At 38.7% G+C, this 22,436-nt stretch overlaps 1 protein-coding gene across 3 annotated transcripts in view; it reads right to left on the reverse strand.

Moving 5' to 3' along the window:
* Window positions 1-21,881, reverse strand: part of TAFA5 (TAFA chemokine like family member 5) — a 410,532-nt gene extending 388,651 nt beyond the window's left edge. For all 3 annotated transcript variants that reach the window (XR_008463109.1, XM_054178703.1, XM_009909214.2), the window contains exon 1: window positions 21,451-21,881. Coding sequence is in view for 2 of the 3 variants with exons in the window: in XM_054178703.1 (XP_054034678.1) it covers window positions 21,451-21,562 (112 nt within the window). In the remaining variant the exon portion in view is untranslated. The remainder of the gene's footprint in view (window positions 1-21,450) is intronic.
* Window positions 21,882-22,436: the final 555 nt, after the last annotated feature.

Raw genomic sequence — 22,436 nt, forward strand, 5'->3', positions numbered from 1 at the left:
ATCCTTCAGGACTACTTCCCAGGGGATGCCAGCAACCATTCTCCTAAACAAGGCAAAGTCTGCCAGAGGCCCAAGGATGTAAAGGGCAGAACTATGCAGTGTTTAATGCTATACAACATGTTGTGTTGTTTGTTTGCTAAATCCTTTACTGGAAAAGCCTACTAGAAGGAGTAACACATGAAAGTCAACAGGATTAATGAAAAAACAAAAAAAACCAACCTAGAAGATTAAAGCAAAGGAGCAAAACTAGCTTGGAAAAAAAAAAAAAAAGAGTTATCTATTTCTAAGTTCAAGTGTGAAAAAATTTTGAAAGATACCCTGTTCCTTTCAGACTGTTGAGTGCTTTCCTTCAACACATAGCAACACAGTTTAGCAGTAAGAGCCACTAGTTTTTTGTTAATAACTAAAAATAGAAAGGGATAAAATTTTTTGCCAGCTAGTAGAACAAGGTCAAATTTTTCAGAAAAGGTCTTGCTATATTTTATACACAATCATATTCCTGTAGAATTCTAGAAGGGTTACATGGTTTATGAAAGAATCTGGGTATTATTTTAGCATCATTTCTGAAGGCTTTAATTAGTTTTATCTTGATTAGCATTCACAGGGCATCTCAACAAAATGTGGTGATTGATTTCAAGCGCATAGAAAACTAAACTTTCTATTTGTGCAGTCTTATTTCTTCTGTAATTGTTTCTTATTCTGCATAGCTCTTTTACAATATTTCCATTTCTTTACCACACTGGCTTTAAAACTCACTGAAGGTAAAAGATCCTATGACATGGCTAGAGGTATCTGTAGCAGAAAAACTAGTCTAGTGCTTTAGGACAACAGCTGCAAAGGAAAGCATTTGAGTAGCAAGCATCCTAAGAATTGCCTCATTTCCTAGGTCTGTTTAACATATTATCTTCACCATTTTCAAATCAGTCACCATTGTCAAAATTATCGGGTGTGAGAACCCATGGGAGTAGTTAATGCAATGTTTAGCTAGCCTTCACATCTATGTGGGAGCCAAGAGGATGGTAAGTGATGTTATACCTCAAAACCATGTGAGAAAGGATGGGAGCCGGAGATAAAGAAATGCTGTATCTTCAAAGCAGATGAGAAAAGCAGTTGGGGATATAAGTATCTGTTAGAATAAAACAAAACAGTGGGCTCAAGGGTTAGTAGGCTGTGGGAAAGTGAGTAAAGCATGTAGGAACCTCTTAATAAACAGCCACTGGTTCCACAATTGAGGCCATTCTGGCTCACTTGTGGCAGTAACCACCTCCTTGCAAACTGGTCTGTCAGCTGTATTTCAGCTCACTGTGCTGGAACTGGCTGGATTGGGCCCACTATATTTCACGATTCTCACATACAATCCCACAACTGGGGACTTGTGCAAACATTTTATGTATTGCTGTATAGGTTAAACCCATAAATTTCTTCAAATTACAGTAACAAAACATTTCTTTAAGTTATTTTTCAGTGATTTCTAGCTAGGCAGAATTTCCACTTTCTATTTTCCTTTTATATCTTATTCCGCATCCTTCTTTACTAAAGTTTCACCTCCGAGTTTTATTTGACTCTAAGCTACATTAAACTACTCCTGAAGAAAAGAGCAAGTATCCTTTCTAACCAACACTGACTGGCTTGGTAGACAAGGAGACTCTGGACACTGTCTACTTCAACTCCAGTAAGGCTTTTAATACAGCCTGTCTATGACAGTTAAGGAAGGCAACTGAAGTATAGGCTGGATGCACAGATAGGGAGGTGGACTGAAAAACAGAAGAATGACCAGACCCAGAGGATCAGTGCCACAGACCTTAACTGGAAGCCAGTAACTAACAGTGTACCTCAGGGGTCAATAGTGGCTCCAGTTCTGTTTCACATCTTTACTAATGATAGGCATGATGGGACAGAGTGCTCACTCAGCAAGCTTGCATATGACAACAAACAAGGAGGAATGGTGAATATACCAGAGGCCTAATGTCATCCAGAGGGACTTCAGCAGCCTGGAGAAACAGCCTAACAGGAACCTCATGAAGTTCAACAAGATGTGCACCAGTATATGCTGTGCACCAATCAGCTGGAAAGTAGCTCAGTAGAAAACACACGGGGGTCTTGGCAGAAAGTATCTTGACACTAAGCCAGCAATGAGCCTTTGCAAGAGCAGACCAGACTGCTGCCAGCAGGTGGAGGGAGGTGGTCCTGCTTTTGGCAAGGTGGTTCGACTCGATGATCTCTGGAGGTCCCTTTCAACCCATTCTGTGATTCCCCTCAGCACTGGTGAGGCCACACCTCATGTACTGCATCCAGTTCTGGACTTCTTGCTATAAGGCATGAACATGCTGTTCAGCCTGGAGAAGGCTCAATGTATATAAAAACCTGAAAGGAGGTTGCAAAGACAACAGTCAGGCTCCTTTCAGTGACAGGACCAGAGGCAACAGGCACAACAAATACTGGAGATTCTCTCTAAACACCAGAAAACACATTTTTACTGTGAGTATGACTGACCACTGGCATAGGTTGCCCAGAGAAGTTGCAGACTCCATCTTCAGAGATAGTAAAAAATAGACATAATCATGGACAACCAGGTCTGCATGACCCTGCTTGAGCAGAGGTGTTGGACCAGATGAGCCCAGATGTCTCTTCCAACATCAACCTCTCTGTGATTATTTGATTCTGTAACAGAAACTTGTGTCATATATGACTGAAGCCCAGTGAAGGGACAGAATTCAACAGAAGTGCTCAAAGTATAATAAAACGGCAGTAGCATCATATATAGAATCAGACTGAAACATTGCCATGTAACAGTACCAATACTTACTTGTCAGGTAATACATTACTTATGTGCAAACTCTGGTGATACAAATGCTTGGATACTAACACTGATATAAACATTTAGCTTGGCTAAATGAAAAATTGCTAAACCTGTTAAGTATATTCCTTTATCACATCGTTCCTCCACTTAGACAAAAGCAAGGGATCAAGGGTCTTTTCTGTTTAAATTAGTCTCTGTACTTTACAACATTAATGTTCTTAGACTGGTTGACAACTCATCCCACATTTACAGACTTCACTGTAACTCAAAGAAGAGTTTCTTCAAAGAGTTGAAGAAAATATTAGATATCATAGATAATTTTTCTTTCCCACTTGAAGCACCTGAAGCTCACCTAGCAACTAAATCTCAACTAAGGTTTGTCCAGTCACAACAGAAGATAATCATAGAATGGCCTAGGCTGAAGAGACCTTTGAGATCATCTAATCCAACCTCCCTGCCATGCACAGGGACACCCCTCAACTAGATCAGGTTACTTATGTCCCATCCAACCTGGCCTTGAACATTTCCAGGGAGGGGACATCCAGAACGTCTCTGGACAATCCATTCCAGAGTCTTGTCACCCTTGTAGTGAAGAATTTCTTCCTAAGATCACCGTTAACTCTACATTTTGCCAGTTGATTGAACAGGTCATTGTGACTAAAGAGTAGTATACACTAAGAAGATAGAAGCATATAAAATGATCAAGCAAATGATAGCCCATTATTCAAAACCCTCCACAAAATCAAGATACAGCTACCTACATTTTATGAATCGTTTGCAATGCTTTTAACAGCACCTGGATAAGAAGCAGATGTGAAAATAAAACATTATTCCATAATGCACTATAATCATAAATCTCATCTGGGTGTTGCCACTCTCATTTAATTTCATATCAGTTCAGGCAATGGGATTACATATTTCCATGAGCTGCATTCCATTCACAAATCTTCAAGAGGTAAACACTGCCAGTGTTTGAAGAGAGTTATTGGTATGACAGTGGTAATTCTAATAGTATTTTATGCTCTGGTGAACAACACAGCAGAGCTCTGGTTCATGGGCAGTAGAGAGACTTTAGTTATAATGTATGTGGTGTGGTGTCTTACTCACTTTGATTAGCACTCCATGGCATTGCTAAAGAGGAAGGGTGGCAAGTCAGGACCATGTAACAGGAATTAAGAGTATTTATAATTCCCTCCTCAACATCCGTTCCATTTGTTCATTTGTGCAAGCTGTGCTTCTTTAAAGGCAACCTCCAAATCCTTTTTTGGATGTACCTGCTCCAATTTGTATAACCTGAACATGGCCCAAAACAGCCTGTATTTCAGTTTCACAGAGTTTGAGAATGCTGCAGGAAGCAACCTGTTTATTTAAATCACACAGAAAAAAAAACACAAAACAACACAGGGGTATCAGTGACCAAAGTCAGAAAGGACACATACAAAATAGGTTTTGGGGTGGGGTTTTTTTGCATTTTGTTTTTTTGTTATTGGGTTTGGGGTTTTTTATTTGGTTGGTTTTTTGGTGGTTTTGTGTTGGGGATTTTTGGGGTTTTTTGCAGGGTTTGGGGTTTTGTTGTTTTTTCCCCAAAAGGCAGAGCTCTCAGATCACCAGGAAGAGTATTAAGGAAAGCAGTTACTATGTAGTTAAAGGAATAGTAATGCACATGAACATATGTTGTTTTACCTAATTCTGATCAAGTTAAAAGTAAAAATGTCTTTATTCTTTCAGTTAGGTTTAACATGCCATCTGGTTTAATTATTCCTTAGGTAGCACACTATAAAGTTAATAGTAACAGCATTGTTAAGCCAATCAGGAAGAACGCTTCTGATGTAATTTTTTTACCAAGGATGTTTCTCTTAAACCCATTGACTATGAGGTCAATGTAATAAGCTTTTGCATAAGTATTACGGTACTGCCAGTGCTTGACAGATGCTAGCTCAGAACTGTCACCTCCAGATTGACTTAAATCTGCAAACTCAGTGAAAGAATTCAGTCATAGTCTAAAGTACTCCTTTAATTTAGGGTTTCAGGCAAAGTTTTGATTTTGAAATTATTTAAACAGTTTTTAAATTGTTAGTAAGATATGACATTAAAAATGCAAGACTTTACGGGATTGTCTGTGAAAATGAAATAAACTGCAGTTTATAAAAGTCAGGTTGTTTAAAGAATCAAAATGCTAAAATCAATCTCAGTCCTTTCAGGAAGAAAAGATATGCCCAGTGAGACTTCTGAAATCCACTGCTTTGATCAACTAAGCAAGTAAAATATGGAGTGTTCATTATTCATTGCAATACCAGAGGGAAGGCAGGGATTTAGGGATTCACTTCAACATTTTTGAGTTGAAAAGTGATTTCAAGCAGTTCTGCATAATCCCAATTTCAGAGAGTCCTAGTGAAGTTCATCATTCCACTCCTGATGACTTCCAACAGCATCTATCTTTGCTTTAAAATCCTAGCTAAAAATTACCTTGTGCTGTTTATCTTCAAAGCTGATACTAAAAAAAAATAAATTTGAACGCTGTTTTAAATTCTTAGCAAAAGCAAAGGAGACTAGAATACATCATTGGTAGGGAGTGCTTGATATTTTTATCATCATAACATACATATTTCCATTCTCAAACATAGCATTTCATGTTTTCCCTCTCTGTTGCAGATTTCAGCTATGTATGTGATAAAGATTTTTGCATCATGATCATAAATTACCAGACTAGGTACCAGTCATCCTGAGGAAAAAAACAAATCACTTTAAGCAAAAGGGTGTTTTCCCAATTTTTATGTTTTGTTGCCTATTGCAGCTGGATACAATTTATGGCATAATACTGCTATTCTAAATTACACCAGCTACAGTGATGTCTGACAATCTCATGAAAAAAAGAAGCAAAAAGTAACCACTTCTCAACACCCACACTAAAGGAGTTAATTGAAATCATTTGTGGTTTACTAACTGCCTCCAAATATCATCCAACCCAGGATTCACTGAGCAGAAAACAGCTGGGGGACAAGAGGGCTTCAGGGACAAGTGTTACATAACCTTGTGCTGTCCTTAGATTTCCCTAGTATCCATTTATGGCTCTGCTGCAATGATTGGGCTGAATGTTGCTGTGTTTCAGTATAAATAAAATAACTAATTAAACAGAACTGTAACACGTTAAATTCCTGGGGTGACAAGCAGGTCAAGGGTGGTTCTCCTGTTCCTATACTCTGTCCTAGTGAGGCCTCTTCTGGAGTATTGTGTCCACTTCTGTGCTCCCCAGTTCAAGAGAGACAAGGAACTACTGGAGAGAGTCCAACAGCAGGCTACAAAGATGATTAAGGGACTTGAACATCTGTCTTATTAGGAAAGGCTGAGAGACCTGGGGCTGTTCAGTCTGGAGAAGGCTGAGAGGGGATCTGATCATCAAGGATGGCTGTCAAGAACATGAGGCCAGTCTCTTTTCACTGGTCCCCAGTGATAGGACAAGCGGCAATGAGCACAAACTGGTACACAGTCCGATACACCTCTTTATTATGAGGGTGATGGAGCACTGGAATGGGCTGCCCAGAGAGATTGTGAAGTCTCCTTCTCTGGAGACTTTCAAAACCTACATGGATACATTCCCGTGATCCTGCTTTGGCAGAGTGGTTGGACTAGATGATCTTCAGAGGTCCTTTCCAACCCTTACCACTCTGTGATCCTGTTAAAATGTAACAAATTCAGGAAAAAGAAGAAGAGGAAGAAGAAAAAAAATGAAAAGAAAAATGTGCTGGATGGGCATGATTTCCATGACCTGACTCTCACTGTCATACATAAAATCGAATAACTGAGAACCATGACTTCAAGGGCTGTAAAATATTCTTATTTAGATACTGCAGGTTGTTATAATTTATACCAAGTGAACACAAATACCCAGGTATAAGAATATTTAATAATTATTGTTGGCTGGTTATTCTACTGTGTATGATCACCTAAACCATGAATCATTAGCAATCAGTACTGACAAGGGTTTAGAATCTATTGTAGTATCCATCTTCTGCTTCAAGGGAATGGCAGCCTGTTCACATTCCACCTGTCTTAAATACAAGTAGTGCATTCAGCTGGATATTACCATCTCACAGATGTGTAACATTAACAGCAGCAATATCATTAGATGAATGAAAGACTGAAAGAAACCTCTTCAGGCCATCAAATCCAGTGCCTTGTTACCACAGATCCTATGTATTAAAACCCCTTTTCTAAATCAATTAAATCTCGCTTTCACTTAATCCTGAAATAACACTGTTTCCTTTTTCCCTCCTGTTGTTTATTCTCCTAATGTATCTTATTATGTCTCCCAGTTGTGTGACTAAACAAACCAAGCTATTTTAAAGTTCATTTCTGGAGTGGACATTCCATTCTTCTGAACATTCAACACCTTTTCCATCTAATTCGGGTATGAGTTTTTGATTAAAGGAAATTACATATAGCTTTCTGATGAAGTCTCAACAAATGCTGCCTATAGAAACATTCATACTTCTCTGTTTTCTAAATCACCTTGGGGGTCACACATTTTTCCACAATCCCAGTAATAATCTGTAGCTATCCTGCAATTAACCAACATGCCAAGAATCTCTGCTCCTGGATGATGACAGACGAGCTCTCATTTTACAGCAGAAAATCATGCTGATAATTAATAAACGAATGAGGTTATTCTTCACCTAGCAGTAGTTCACCCCCTTTTTTATTATTTGAGTCTTCAATAGCATCTGCTGGTGTTACACTTTCTGTAACATAGTCTGATATACAAGCAGGACTTTAAAATGCAAGCTAAATGAGATATGCACCCAGCTAAATGCACCCTGAATGTATTCACTTCTTGAGGCATTAGACACAATGCATTCTTTGACTGCAATACAAAATACCCCAGACTCATATCAAATGATGCCATGGTTGAATCATTTGAATCATTTGCTCTACAACAGTGAAACCAGTCAACAAATACTATATACAGAGACTACTGCAACAGCTATTTGATTTAGTAAGTAAAAGAAAATGATTAATGCTTTTAATTTAGTAGGAAACAGCTGCACTCCTAACTGTACTATCTGGAAAGCAGGAGGAAATGTAGCTGTTTTTAAAAATCATCTAATTTTTAATGAAATATGTCTTCAACTTTGAAAACAATTGCTGTTGTCAGAGGGCTGTTAGAAAACTACCAGCAAAGTACTGAAATAAAATGTATTATGATTCAGAAGATTTCAAAATAATTATCACTGCGAGAATTATGAGTATCAACTGTTGGTCTGTTTAACATATATCAGCACTCAAGAATACACAATCCCAGCTGAAAACAAATTCTCCAGTCACTCATACACTACTGTAGATACCCAAATGTATCAGAAAGATGTTGCAAAGGGTAGACTATAAGTATAACCAGAAAGTAACCACTTATGTTCCTTTTTGTCATTCTTCCTCGAAATATTTCAAGTTCTAAGAACTTGAATGAGAAATGAGAACTTGAATCAATGAAATGAAATCCTGGATTATTGTGCTCTTTGCCATAATTTTCCTACATGAAGAATTACATACTTGAAGAAGAGGTGCACCAGAACTGAGTGAAAATTAAGCCTTATCCTATTCTTTTGCTCCCATGTCAATCAAGTGCAAGATAATACTGAATTTTAATGCATACTTTAGAAAAAAAAAGATCAAACCAGTAACTTTCCCATAGAGAATCTGACACATTGTTTTCTACTTAATGAAGTAAATGGGTTTTTTTTAATAAATACAGTTACAAAACCTTGAATTTGAAATGTGCAGGTACAGAAATGTACATCACATTTATTTAGCTCAGAAAGACTGGTTGTTTGATTATGATTGCTGACCACGTGTTAGAAGTACTAAACCATGCAACAGCCAGACACACCAGTGCTGGAAATGTTCCCAGCTGCTGGCCAGAATCTGATCACCTTTTTCAAAGCATGGTGTTCAATAAAGTAGCATAAAACACTCCTGTCTAACACCACCTGTCAGCTGGGCTTCCGACCAGGCCACCAGTCTGCAACAGCACCTGTGCCTCTGCTGGATCACCTCTGCATTACAAGGTAAAAGAAGACACATCAATTCTGACAGACTTAGAAGCTTTAGTATAGCTTATCTCCAAATACTTCTACTTTCACCCCAAAGACAGCTGCAGAGGGCAAACCTTAATAGCCTGAAATGACTTGGGTCATTTTTTCTCAGACCACAAACACAGGATAGCACAATCATTGATTTTTCTCTGCCATCTTCAGACTCAGTGATCATACTCCTCCTATTTACTCCTCATCAGGATCTAGAGTGCGAGCAGCAGAATGCACACACAGCATTCAACTCTACCCAATGCCAAGTGTGAACATAACAAAGTCTGTAAAAACATCCTGTTTAAAAGAAAGCAGTAAGAACTGAATCCAAGAATGCCAAAATAATGCTGGAAGCTTGACACAAGTGCTCCAAAAAAAGCAAACTTTCTCTAGAATTGCTCCTATTTACAATTACATTTGGTTTTGTCACATTAATTAATCAGGACACAGCTTTTAAAATGTCTCTTCTTTCTCACACCTTTGGCTCAGACAGATATAGCTGAACACAGTACTCAAGGTATTGCCTTACCACTGCCTAGCAGACAGGAGGGGAAAAAAAATAAAATAATCATTTCCCTGGTCCTGCTTGTCCCGATATTCTGCTACAGGCCAGAATGCTGCTGACCTTCTTGATCACCTGAGCATACTGCTTGCTTCTGTTCCACTGTTGAAAACACCCACAGCTCTTTCTCTACTGGGCAGTTTCCCAGCCACACCTTCCCAAGCCCGAAGCACAGCATGGGGTTCTTGTGACCCAAATACGAGACCCAATGCTTGGCCTCATTGAATTTCATACAACTGGACTCAGTCTGTCAATCCACCTTGTCAAGGTCCCTCTGCAGACCTTTCCTACCTTCAAGCTGACCAACACTTCCTCCCAGCTTAGCATCATCTGCAAACACATGAAGTGTAAGAAACAAGAATTTTATGATGGTATCATTGAGATACTAATTCTCACAAGACTAATAGAATAAAACACAAAATCAATTTATTCAGATCAATTTACCCTCTTTTTTTTCTTTTACACACAAAATGCAAAGACTTTGATAAATTAATTGTGCTATTTATTCCACAAAAGAGAGAGAGACACACAGGCTTGTTGCTAGTATATTATGAAACTGAAAGGCAGTGGGGCCCATAAAACTCCTTGATACTTGTTTTTGGGCTTCACAAATTAGCATCTGTATCTCGTACTTGATATATCACAAAAACTAGTTTCTTTTGCCTGATGCATCTACTAGCCAATCTGCCACTCACAAGACCTTGTTTCATAGATTTTTACTCCCTTCTTTTTACAAAATAGTATTTGAGTTCCTTGAGGTAATGTATTTCATCAAAGCCAAAATTAACAGATGCATTATGCCTATTCTGCAAAAAAAACCCATTGCACAGCCACTCTTTTTTCAGTGTTATTCAAAACACACATAAATACATTTTCTATGTTTAGAAACGCATTGTCAGTGTAAGATCAATATTCTTCATGGAAAACTGAGATTCATCTTATATAAAACTGCTTCCCCACATGGATAGAAACAAATTGGGTAGCGGAGAAAAAAAAAGTCTTCTGTAAATGAGGATTATGCTGTGTAGAGGTGTACTCTAATCAGCACAGACATAATTACTCTCTAGACAAAGACATTTGAGGAACAAAAGTTTCCAGTCTTTGTAGAAGTACTACATATAGATAAAAACATTTTTAAATGTTATAGCACACAGAATTAGAAAGAAAACTGAAGTACATTTTAAGTGGCTCCTCAAAAGTGCCTTTAGAAGTCTAGCCGGTTTCAAACAAAGTGGTATACTTAATTTCAACAGAAGTAGGAAATGTGAAGACTTGGGTAGATACTTTGATAGCATTTCACATATAGAAGCTCTTTGTTTGCTTCACTGGCTCAGAAACATGCAAATTTCCAATGTGCTAGTTCAACAATAGTCACCTAAAAACCAGGTTGGGGGGGGTGGAAAAAAAGGTAACATCTTCTCTTTCCACCATTAATTCTCTTTCATTATCTGCAATGGATTTCAAAAGTGTCTTTTCAACTGTCTACAGACAATAAATCATTCCTCATCTTGTGTTTAGATACATTTAAAATTCCAGTCATTTTCCTGCAATAATACCAACTGTTAGCATAGGAAGTTTTTAAACGCATCAAGCAACATGCTTTTTTCGCCTAAGCACGGTTGCAGTAACAGCTACTTTCAGTGTGAAAGACAATACAATTTTATGGTTAGCACCACTGTATTTATAGAGCTAAACACTGCAGTAGTGAATGAATCTCTGAGCCAATATTCACGTTAGTTTGCAGAAACCAAATGAGTTAGCCAATACTCGTTCTTAAGATCCTGATTTTCCTGCCTCTCAGCTAAAATACTCCTAATGTTAGGAACTAACATTTTGACAGACTGTAGCAGCTTTAACTGCTCCACTAGGGCAGTTTTACATTAAGCAGAGACAGAAGCAGGCTCAGAGAAACTGATACATGTGGAAGAAGAGCAACCAAGGCCAGTTCTCAAACATCAGCAGATCTAGCAGTGGAGAGAAAAAGTCTCTCTCTATATATCAAGTTAATTTGTCTGAGAAGTCACTGGCAAACCATGATTCACATTGCTGTACTTGTCACACTCAGTAACAGAAAAGCACTTCAGAAAGTGGCAAGACAAACAGTAGGTTCAATTCACCTGACCTTAGATAAGAAAAGTAAAAAAGCAAAGCTGAAAAATACAGAAAACTCATATTGGGCTCTATGCCAGCATGGACCACTAAACTCTAAAAGAAGCTCTCAGAAAGGAAATGGACATCAATTATTACAAGCAGTGAAGGAAAAGATAGGGAAATACATTGGGAATGTGCTCCAGTAAGGTAATGTAGGAAATGTTTCTCAAGTTCCACAAATTTGGTCTTTAGTAAGAAAAAAATGCCCTATGGGTTTTGGGAAAATAACCCGAAAAAATTAGATGGGTAGGTGCTTTGTTTTATTTTGCTTTTGTGTTTACATTAAAATATCCAGAAGAAAATGTTACTTTCACTCTGTGAAACTGAGGATTCTATAGGACGTCTCTTTCCTCTATTTAGAGATGAATTATCTGAGGAAACCTTAGGCAATCGTATTATAGATTGTTTTTAAACTAATTCCTTAGTATTTTATCTATCTCAGATTCATTTTTTGTCATTAAATGTGGCTATTCATGCAACTTATCATCTTAAGAGTTTACAGCAGTACTTCTTCAAATTCTTCAAAAATGTACGCACAAAACACCATAAGCTGTTACAAGGTCTCTTCAGTAAGGAATTCAAAACAAGATTACCTTATAAAATAATTACATTATAGACATGAAAAAGCTAGAAAACTCTAGTTATACTGCCAGCACAACCAGATTGGGCCAGCTCCCTGGAGTAGTGTGTCCAGCTCTGGGGTCCCCAACATGAGAGACGTGAACCTGCTGGAATGGGTCCAGAGGATGTCACAAGATCATAGAAGCGCCTCTCCTAGGAAGACAGACTGAAAGAACTAGGGCTGTTCAGCCTGGAGAAAAGGAGGCTTTGGAGAGACCTTATAGTTACATTTCACTATCTGAAGGGGACCTACAGGAAGGCTGGGGAAGGAATGTGTGGAAGGGCTTGTAGCAATAGGACAAGGAACAATGGTTTTAAACTGGAACAGGATAGGTTTAGGTGAGAGACAAGGAAAAAGTTCTTTACAATGAGAGTGGTAAATTACTGGAACAGCTTGCCCAGGGATGTGGGTGAGGCCCTGGAGACATTCAAGATCAGGTTTGATGTGGCCTGGGCAGCCTGGTGTCCCTACTCACTGCATGGGGGTTGGACAAGATAACCTTTGAGTGTCCCTTCCAACCCAATGAAATCTATGAATGTAGCAATGGAGGAACACCCCAGATCATTAAGCCAAATATCCTACCAAAACCAACAACATAACAAACTTTTTTCATACATAACGTCTTTTTTTTTAAACAAGTAAGAGAGAACAAAGGGCAGGAGGAGTTGAGGGGGTTGCACTTCAATGCTCAGTGCAATTGTATCTGCCCTTATATTCAAGACAAGCATTAATAGTTGTCTTCAACCCTGCAGCTTCTTACATTTTTATATATATGTATACATTGTTCACTTTTAAACATTTTCTTACACAAATCAGTAGTAGATGAAAGTGATACAAATGTTTTTATCACGCTGTAAAAGGTTGCATGGTGAAAATGCGTTTAGTGTTTTTTCATATGGAAGAGGCTTAAAAATGAGAAAAAGGATGGTAAACCTATTAACTTTCAGTAAACTTATCTAAAATTCACCTCATTTCCAACTTTTTGAGAGAAAGACTATTTATAGAGTGCCCAGATACAAAAATACTGGCAATGAAAATGGAGAATTTATAGCAAGATAAAACACACTGAAAAAAATAATAATCAGTACATACACTGTTTGAAAAGATGTCTTCAGAAGACACCATTAATTTATGCCAGCTACATCCCTCAATTTGTACAAATCCATTGCTGCAGTAGTTCAATATCTTGACCTACAGTCTTAATGAATCTGTATTACAAGCCTGTTTTTCTACTGTTTTAATTCCCTACAGAAATACCGAACCCGATACTTGGCATTAAACATCTAAATATTAAGCATGGGCCTCGAAAATAAAATAAGCAACATTTTAAAGATGCTGTAATGAAGGACTGGATTAAAATGAAAACATACATGTTAAAAGCTTAGCAAATTGTCTAATCTGCTTTACAGTCAAAGACAAGCACTTCTGCAGCACAATTTACCTCAAACTGCATCATGTATCTACAAAAGGTCACATGAACTGCACTGTAAAATGTCTGTTTCCATTGACTTTCCTAAGTAAGGAAATACCAGTCCTGTTCAGATGAAACTATTTGTCAGTCATTTCTTCTAACCCCTCAGGATCTGAGTTCCAGAACATATGTTTGGGGTTTTCCCTAGCTGGAGCTGATGACTTAAAATGAAAACATCTGTGAAACTTCTTTAAAATTGTACCTTAAAAGAATCATTATTCCAAGTATCAGAATATACAAAGACGCGATAGCTCACATGCCTTAGGGCAGGTGATTTCAGGGAAATAACTCCCATTAAGTAACATCCAGTCAAAACAATTTTAAGGTTGGTATGTTTTTTTACTGAGCACATATATACACAAACACATACATACTCTCATCTTAAAATGAATGTTTAATGAAGCACTGCTTTCATATACTGAAAAAGCTCTGTAATACTTCTCTGGCATTTCTCAAAATTATATTGAAAATTAACTCAGATTATTTCAATACAGGAAAATATTTTTGTGATTCAAGTCTATACACAGAACTACTCTGGAATTCATTCACCACACAAAATAATAGAAAAGTCACATTTCTCTTAGGTTGCATAGCAGAAAAGTGTCTACTCATGGTATAGCTATATATTAAGCTCCTTTTGGTTCAAAAAAATGTGGAACTAGTGAATTCTTTCAGCAACACTGGAGAATGCTACCTGTTATGGGTAGCCTTTCATAGTATTTGTTTAATTTAAAGCAAGAGAACAAAAGTCAGAGATTGGTTTGGGTTGGCAGGGACCTTTAAATGTTATCTAGTTCAACCCGCATTGCCATAGGCAGGAACAGCTTCCACAAGATCAGGTTGCTCAAGGCCTCATCCAATCTCATCTTCCAGGCACTGGGCATCCACAACTTCTCTGGGCAATGTATTCCAGTGCCTCACCACCCTCAGTGACAAATGTCTTGCTTATATCTAATCTAATCTGCTTTCAGTTTAAATTCAGTGTCCCTTGTTCTGCCACTACAGGCCTTGGAAAACATCTCTGTGTTTCTTGTAAGTCCACTTCATACATTGAAAGGCTCCAGTAAAGTCTCCCTGGGGCCTTCTAATTCTATAGGATGAATAATCTCAACTCTCTCAGCTCTTCTTCACAAGAGAGGTGTTCCAGCCCCCTGATCAGTTTTGTGGGTCTCCCTTGGATCTGCCATAAGTTCCAGAAGTCACTGTGCCACAGCATTTTAACATTGCTGCTCATAACTGAACCATTTAATGAGATGTGCAAGAACTTCTATCATCTGGCTAAGACAAACTAAACTTTGCACTGATGCAGTTCAATGGAAAAAAATAATATTCTGCTAAAAGCATCAGAGAACACCAAAAGAGATACATGCAGCTGAAGATAACAGTATCTCATACTAGCAGTATATCATCTCTTAAAACACAATTTTATTATTATCAGCATCTTAGAATTATAATGTTGACAAAAGAGTTCTAACATCAAAGGTTAAAACTACCATAAATTAAACCAGGACTAACACAAACATATTAAGAACTCTTTTTTACCTTTTGATAGATTTCAGGAACCTAAATTTGTTTTTCGTATGTAGAAACTTCTCATTCCTGTAATGTTTAAGGGCCTTTCACTCATCACATAATATTTACCTGTTTGCAGGGCTAACATAAAAGCGTCTTCATGGAGAGATGACTGCCCAAAACATCTACAATAAGCAGTTTTGCCAGCCACCTGTGTAAAAAGCAGTGTTCAAACAAAAGGGAAAAAATAAATAAAACCCCAGTCCAAAAGAACCACATACCTGGTCAAATATGAGCCTAAGTATGAAAACATTCTGGTTTGAATTTAACAACAAATATGCAGTAAAGGAAGACAGGTTTATCAACGCTACCGAGCTTTACCTATGCATTTGACACTTCCATACACAGTTCAGTACCCAATTTTGAGTTATGGCCAACATTCAAGTCATACCTCAAATAAACAGCTGCTGGGCAAGCTGTCAATGTGTTGGTTTTTTTTCACATGACTTTATGGTTAGAGCACTCACTAAGAAAGCACTGAATACAACTGAAAACTGGAATATTTCATATTCTCCTCTGCTAGAAGTTGAGAATGAATAGGAAAATATCCACTCATAAGGCTAGTATCAGTGCAGGACTTACTACTACTTCAATGCAGTCACTAAGCAGAGGGTGAAAGATGAATGGGACCCCCTAAAAGATAAGACCTAGCCCATGTTTACACACTTAGCCAGAGAAGCCATGCTCCAAATACTGTTTCTGCAGTTTATGCTATGGAACACACATTCCACTGCATAAACAGAGAAGAAAAGAAAGAAAAAAAAAAAAAAAAAAAAAAAGGCACTTCAAAGAAGTCTTGGTCTCTCTCCTATCAACCCTGCTGAAAGACATGGAATGTTGCTCTGCTGCGTATTTAATTGAAAATACCCATTTCTTTTCAGTTTCCCCTCCCTACCCATTTCCCATTGTATCCATCAGTAACAATGGTTATACTTGCAGTAACAGTTACAAGAATTCAGGTGCATGTGAGAAACTGTAAATGGCACTTACTTAGCCTTATAGGATTGAATTCAACATTAAAAGCAGCAAGAAGTTATTTCTTATGTTGGTGCCAAAAACTTCTATGTAATGCATCATCTGGACAGACTATAACATAACTAGTAAGACAATTTCAGTGTCAGTTTGGTATGCACATTGACAAGTAGTATGCTGTAAAGACCAATCAGTTCAAAACATTGTATTTTTGGTTTTTTGGGGTTTTTTTAATAAAAGAGAGAGAACCTTCTTAAAGAAGAGCAGATGGAATGTTATATAAAGAAATACAATTTTAATATCTCACTTTTCTAATGTAATGTCAAAAAAGGGGGCATTCTACTCAATTTCTATACAGAAACCACACTGGGAAAAAAAAGAAGTTTGAATAATGACAGTCTCTCTAGATGTGTCCCAGTTTGAGGCAGATCCTCCCTTGCCTCCCACGAGGGCAGAAAAACAAGACTCAGACAAACAGATTGTAGAAGTGATGGAAAGTTTAAATGGAAAAGCAGTGAGTGGTTTACAGAGAACCACAAGCACAGTGACAAAAGAAGATCCCAAAGCTTACCCAGAAACCTCCCAGCACACCCCTTCTCCCTGCCTGAGGGTACACCCAAAACCCCCAGGGCTCGCTCTTCCTCCCTCTCCACCATTAGGCTAATCTCAGCTGGCCAGACCTGAGATTGCCCTTCCCCCTTCTCCTCCTGGCATTAGGCCTAGTCAGGCCTAAGAGGCCTTGAGATAACTCCCCCTCCATTACCCAGATAGGGAGCATCTCCCACGGGAGCAGCGAGGGAAGAAAGAGAAAGTGTGAGATCTTGCTGATAGATTTATAGGGAGCAGGACATTATGGGAATGAACTATGCAGCTTCCTGTGTCCACCCACTGGGCTGGACATGAGGGGCACCAAAGATGAATCTTACGTGGCAGCAGCAGGAGGCACCCAGCCTAAACTGCCACAATATGTCACATTTATTCTGTGTACAGAGTTTGGGAAAAATACAAACAGTAATTCCTGCATAAAACATAGTAAAATTACAGATCAGTTGTCTGCCTATTTCATTTGCTAAAAACAGAGAAAATGAACTGAATGGTACAGGATCAGTAACAGGAGCTGGAGGCCTTCATTCAGAGAAAAATTCTTTGCATCCAGCGTAAGTCAGCAGTGACCATTTATAATCTAACAGTATGGTAGTTCCTATTGGAAAGGTGTTTGGGTGACAACCACAGCTAACTGCTATCCCTAACAGTCTTAAATAGCACAAGGGAACAGTAAGACCCAGAGAACATGAAAGCCTGTGTCTTATAAGCAGAAAACATTTCAGAACAGGATGACAGAAAGATATTTCTCAAATGAACAGTGTCCATTCTATGTTTAACAACCAGATCTCAATTTAATTTGAGGTCAGTGTAATATTTCACATGTGAATAATCTGCATTTTGCATGGTACCATGCAGAACTTTGGAGACATTTTTAAGATCAAAAATTCCACAAATTTAAATGACAGACTGGAGAATCAGTCATTTAATATAACCTACCAGTATTTCATCCTTACAATGGCCTTGTTTTGTATTATGCAAGCAAAAGAAATAATGAAGTAGGAAAACATTTCCTCCCTCCATTTCTTATTACTGTGAAAGGACTTGCACTCAAAATGCAGACCTGCAGAGTTATGGGTAATATTTTGCACTTTGGAGTTTTGGGTTCTTTTTACCTAGTACCATCACCACTTAGTTGGCATAAACACTGGACTTCATATTGCTCTCTTCCATGAAGAAGGGGTAACAAGAATGTGAACTTTCCAAGTTACCACTGTTTTGGTGGTTCTTTCAGAAACCCCATTTGCTTGCCCCAAGGAGTATTGCCCTAAGTGAACATCAGAACCTGTAACACCACAGAAGTCTAATATTCTATTCTTTATGCTTTAAAAAAAAAAAAAAAAAGTATAAAATATAGAATGCTAAAAGTTTACTTAATTCGGTTGTCCACAACTTTGCTAAAGCTGAATTATATGCTATTTTAAAAGTCACCAATTACCTGTTAAAAGCACCTCAATATTTACAACAAAGCCAATTAAAAATGCAGTAAAAAGTTATTATTCTAAAACATGCTCTTTAGATTCCTCACATAGCAAACAGCTGTTATACCACAGAAAATTTCCTTGATTTGACCAAACTTTCTAACATTGAAAAATGCAAATCCCTGAGATTATAGAGGTAAAAAACTCAATTCAGTGCACCTTTACAATATAAAAATTGTAACTTACAAGAATTCACTACTTCTCTCTGGTCTACTACTGTTCATTAAACAAGCATGTAGAATGCGTATCTGGAATAAAAAAAAATGTCACAACTTCTCTAATTCTGAATTTCCACTGAAGGTGATCACTCTCTAGAAGGACAGACTTCTAAGACTTCTTTTACATTTACTGATGCTTCTGTTAAGTAAACCAAGGACTATGAATGGCCCACTTCTACTGATTCCCTTTTGCCTTCTCCTGTTAATAATCAGACCATTCTTCTTCAGTTGGAGTATATTACATTATATGTATCACTATAGCAACTAATTGATTTGATGCAGGTTTCTCTTTCACCATAGGATGGAGCCACTATCCCTAAGTATAATCTAAACATTAAAGAAAGGAAAAATGGTCGGTTTATGTTTTTACCATGTCAAGAACATCATTGGCCTTCAGAAATTAAAGCATAAATGAAAGTCTAATGGACTGTACATAAGAATATTTATAAAGTGTGTATCTGTCAAGCAGAACTCAAGAGTATGGTGTTTACTGGTTGCTCTCACAATAGGTATGACTAGTGTACAACAAATGTATTTCCAGAAACAAAGATTCACAAATTAGAGGAAGGGGAAGGAACATTCATACAACTGATTCAGGAATAAAGTTAGTCAGAGTAATAGATTAAAAATTTAAATAATCAAGGCAGATCAATAACTTTTATTTATAGCTCTATTAAAAAAAAGGGGGGGGGGGGGTGTAAATGGAACAGTTCTGATTTTTTGAGGAGCTACAGGATTTTATGTACATGTAGTGAAATGATACAGTGCGAGATAATCAGATACAAGGTTCCTGTAACTACCTCAATAACATATTCAATTTTTTTTTACAGAAGTCTGCTTGTTATAAGAAATTTCAGTTGGTATACTTCCATATACCTCAATACAAGGTGTGTAGAAAAACACAGAACACCCTAGTTGACAAGTTATTTTCCTTCCTAAGAAGTATGGAAAGGCTGTAATTTGTGAAATAAGACATCAGATGAAAAAAAGGCTAACTGAATAAATTCTAAATTATTTTTTTAAACAAATTCATAAAATTTGCAGTACTACTTTAACTAGAAATAGCTTCCCATGTTTTTCCTTGATCTTTAAACATATTCACTCTTTCCCACAGAGCAAAAACAGTTTTTGCAATTTTTCAAATACTATCACTACAGAAAATGTTCATGGTGCTTCATTAACATTTCAAATTGCAGCTGTCAAATCAGTGAAACATTGCAGAAATGGTGGAGTATTTTGACACTGTATATTTTAAGCTGCATGGTGCTTTTCAGCATTATATGGAATGAAGATCATACTACATTTGAGGAACACCATCTACACTGGCTGAGGGAATTAATTAGAAACTGGTCATTTAAGCACACCAGAAATTGTTTTCATATCATCTAACATTTGTATTATTCAGTATCAGTAAACAATGCAAAAGACAGATAACAAACTATATATAATGATTCAAATTGACAGCTTCACTCCTTAGAACAGAACACTGTCAAACCTCTCACCATTAAATATAAATAGTTTCTGAGGTATCAGAGTTAAGAGTTAACTCTTTCTGAGGCTACACTAATAGAAGGTATCTGCACAGAGAACTTGCGTACCAAGCCTGGGACCCTCCAGACATTTACTAATATCCAGATAAATCCCCTTTACACTTCAACTATTCATCCTGTAATATGCACTTGTTATTGAGTCACAGTGTCCCAGTATGCACAGAAATTCTTTCAAATTTCAGCACTTTGTTTAATATACCCTGTATATTAGCACACCAAATATGGCATCATGTACACCATGAAATTATTGATATGATCTTCTTATAATGAGTGTAATGCAAAAGGTGATAAATTACAAAAATTAACTACAAAATAAGCTTTTTTTTTTTTCCAATTAGCCTCTTTCACTGTTGTCAGTATGAAGAGTCCCTGTAATACGCAAAAAGAATAAAATGAATTAAAGGTTCTCTAAGCCAATTCAGTCTTGTTTGAGGAATAAAACCACTGCAGAAAAAAATGGAGAATATAACACAGCTGGAAGGAATGGAACAGAGGGTTAAGAAATACAGCAGCCATGCTCCTGAAAATCAGAAACCATTTCCTATTCATCATAACCTATACCTATTACAGCTCAACAAGACAAGCCCAGTGCAAAGTCTTTTATGATACAGCCAGTGAAAGGAATACTCACTTATGGGTAAATTACAGACCACACTTCACCAAACCACCTTTTAAAGTATTAATAGCCCAGGCACTTGTTTCTCACAGATACCTTATCTGCAACTCAGTGTGATTAATGGATCATCTGTCAGGCCTGGAAAAAATATACAAAACTCTACCAATAACCCATAATGCAGCTTTAAAACTGATAGCATGGGCTTATTAAAGTCCTGAGGACATGCTAAGAAAGCATCATGATTTGTTCCAGTGTCATTTCACAATCAGAGAAACACATACGATGCCAGTGATGTTAAGACATCTATCATCTACCACTTGACCAAGTGTATGCTTCTTAAAGGAATGCACATAAGCAAAACAGCTCCTGTTTATGGAAGGCAGATGGGCGTAGAAGAGTGTGTCCACAGAGGAAGAAGTCTCCATGAAAGTTGGTAACATCTGAAAATAAACAGTGATCATGGTTGCTACCACAAAAAACTATGTTCCTAAAATCCAAGATGTTTCTGATTGGACTAGAAATGCCACATACACAACCTAAGGACATCTCATCCTCTCGAGAAGCAACAGTATTAAAGTCCTTGTCTACCTGCTTTACCATGGGGGAGGAGGGGAAGTCGCGTCATGATGGCAAGTCTATGGCACAGTACCCATGCCAGCCAGCTTCAGAGCATGGCCTTTGCCAGAAGTGTTACCTCGGATGGAAAGGGCATGGATTTACGCCCAGAAAAAGCACCAGGACAAATATGTACTTACTGCAATAAGCAATGAGGAGACTGGCCAGGATCATGATAGCCCAGAAAGTTGAGGACATGCTTGGCAAGGCGTTGGCATCTTTTCTACTGCTTCTCCTGGGAGATGGAGCCATTGAAGCCACTTCCCCGGTGGGGGGTAAAGTCAGACAGTCTCACCAGCCAGCTCTCCCCTTGACTGATGGCCTTTCTCCACGTGTAATCCTCAAGGAAGGCATCTTCCAACGATCCCGCAGTTTGTCAGCAGCAACATAGTCCTGTTTCAGGAATCATCTTCCAGTCAGAAAGCCAAGGTACCTCTAAAGCATGCAAGACTGTGGCGCAGTAGCTGCAGGCCAGATTTCCTCCTATTACTGTGGTGGGATTCAGAAGCGCGATGCGTTTTACTGGGACTCAGATGCCCGTCTCAGTGCTGAGCTTTGAAGATGTCCCAGGGATGAGCCCACACCACACCTACCCTCCCCGCCCCCCCTTTTTTTTTCCCCCTTTTCTGTTTCAATCGCAGAAGTTGTGCCGCTTGTTGTCTTTCCCTGCTTCCTCCCCTTCCCCGGAGGTAGACCTCCGCAGACGGGCCCGCACCGAGCCGGCGCTAGTCCTGGGAGGCCTCTGACGCCCGCCCGCCCGTCGCTCTAGGGCGACCCCCGCTCAGGCCGCCGCCGCCTCCAAGCCCAGGGCAGCATGGCAGCGGGAACAGCCGACAGGGAGAGTCGAGGGTACGCCGGCAACCACTACCTACAAGTCCCGGAGGAGGGCTCCGCCAGACAGCTCCGCAGGACGAGGACGATCCGCGCCGGAGCTCAGCACCCGCGGAGGAGCGGGGGCGGCGGTGCCTGCCAACGGCTGAGTACGGCGGAGAAGACGGACAGCACAGCCCGCCGGGCGGAGAGGCGCCCCGTCCTCCCCCCGGCGAGTCCAGCCTGACCTCCGCTCCCGGACAGTCCTTCGGGCTCGACGGGGCGGAGGCGCGAAGGGCAGCTTGATCCGCGACGG

The sequence above is a fragment of the Dryobates pubescens genome, chromosome Z (assembly GCF_014839835.1).
Source record: "Dryobates pubescens isolate bDryPub1 chromosome Z, bDryPub1.pri, whole genome shotgun sequence".
NCBI classification, from domain to species: domain Eukaryota; kingdom Metazoa; phylum Chordata; class Aves; order Piciformes; family Picidae; genus Dryobates; species Dryobates pubescens.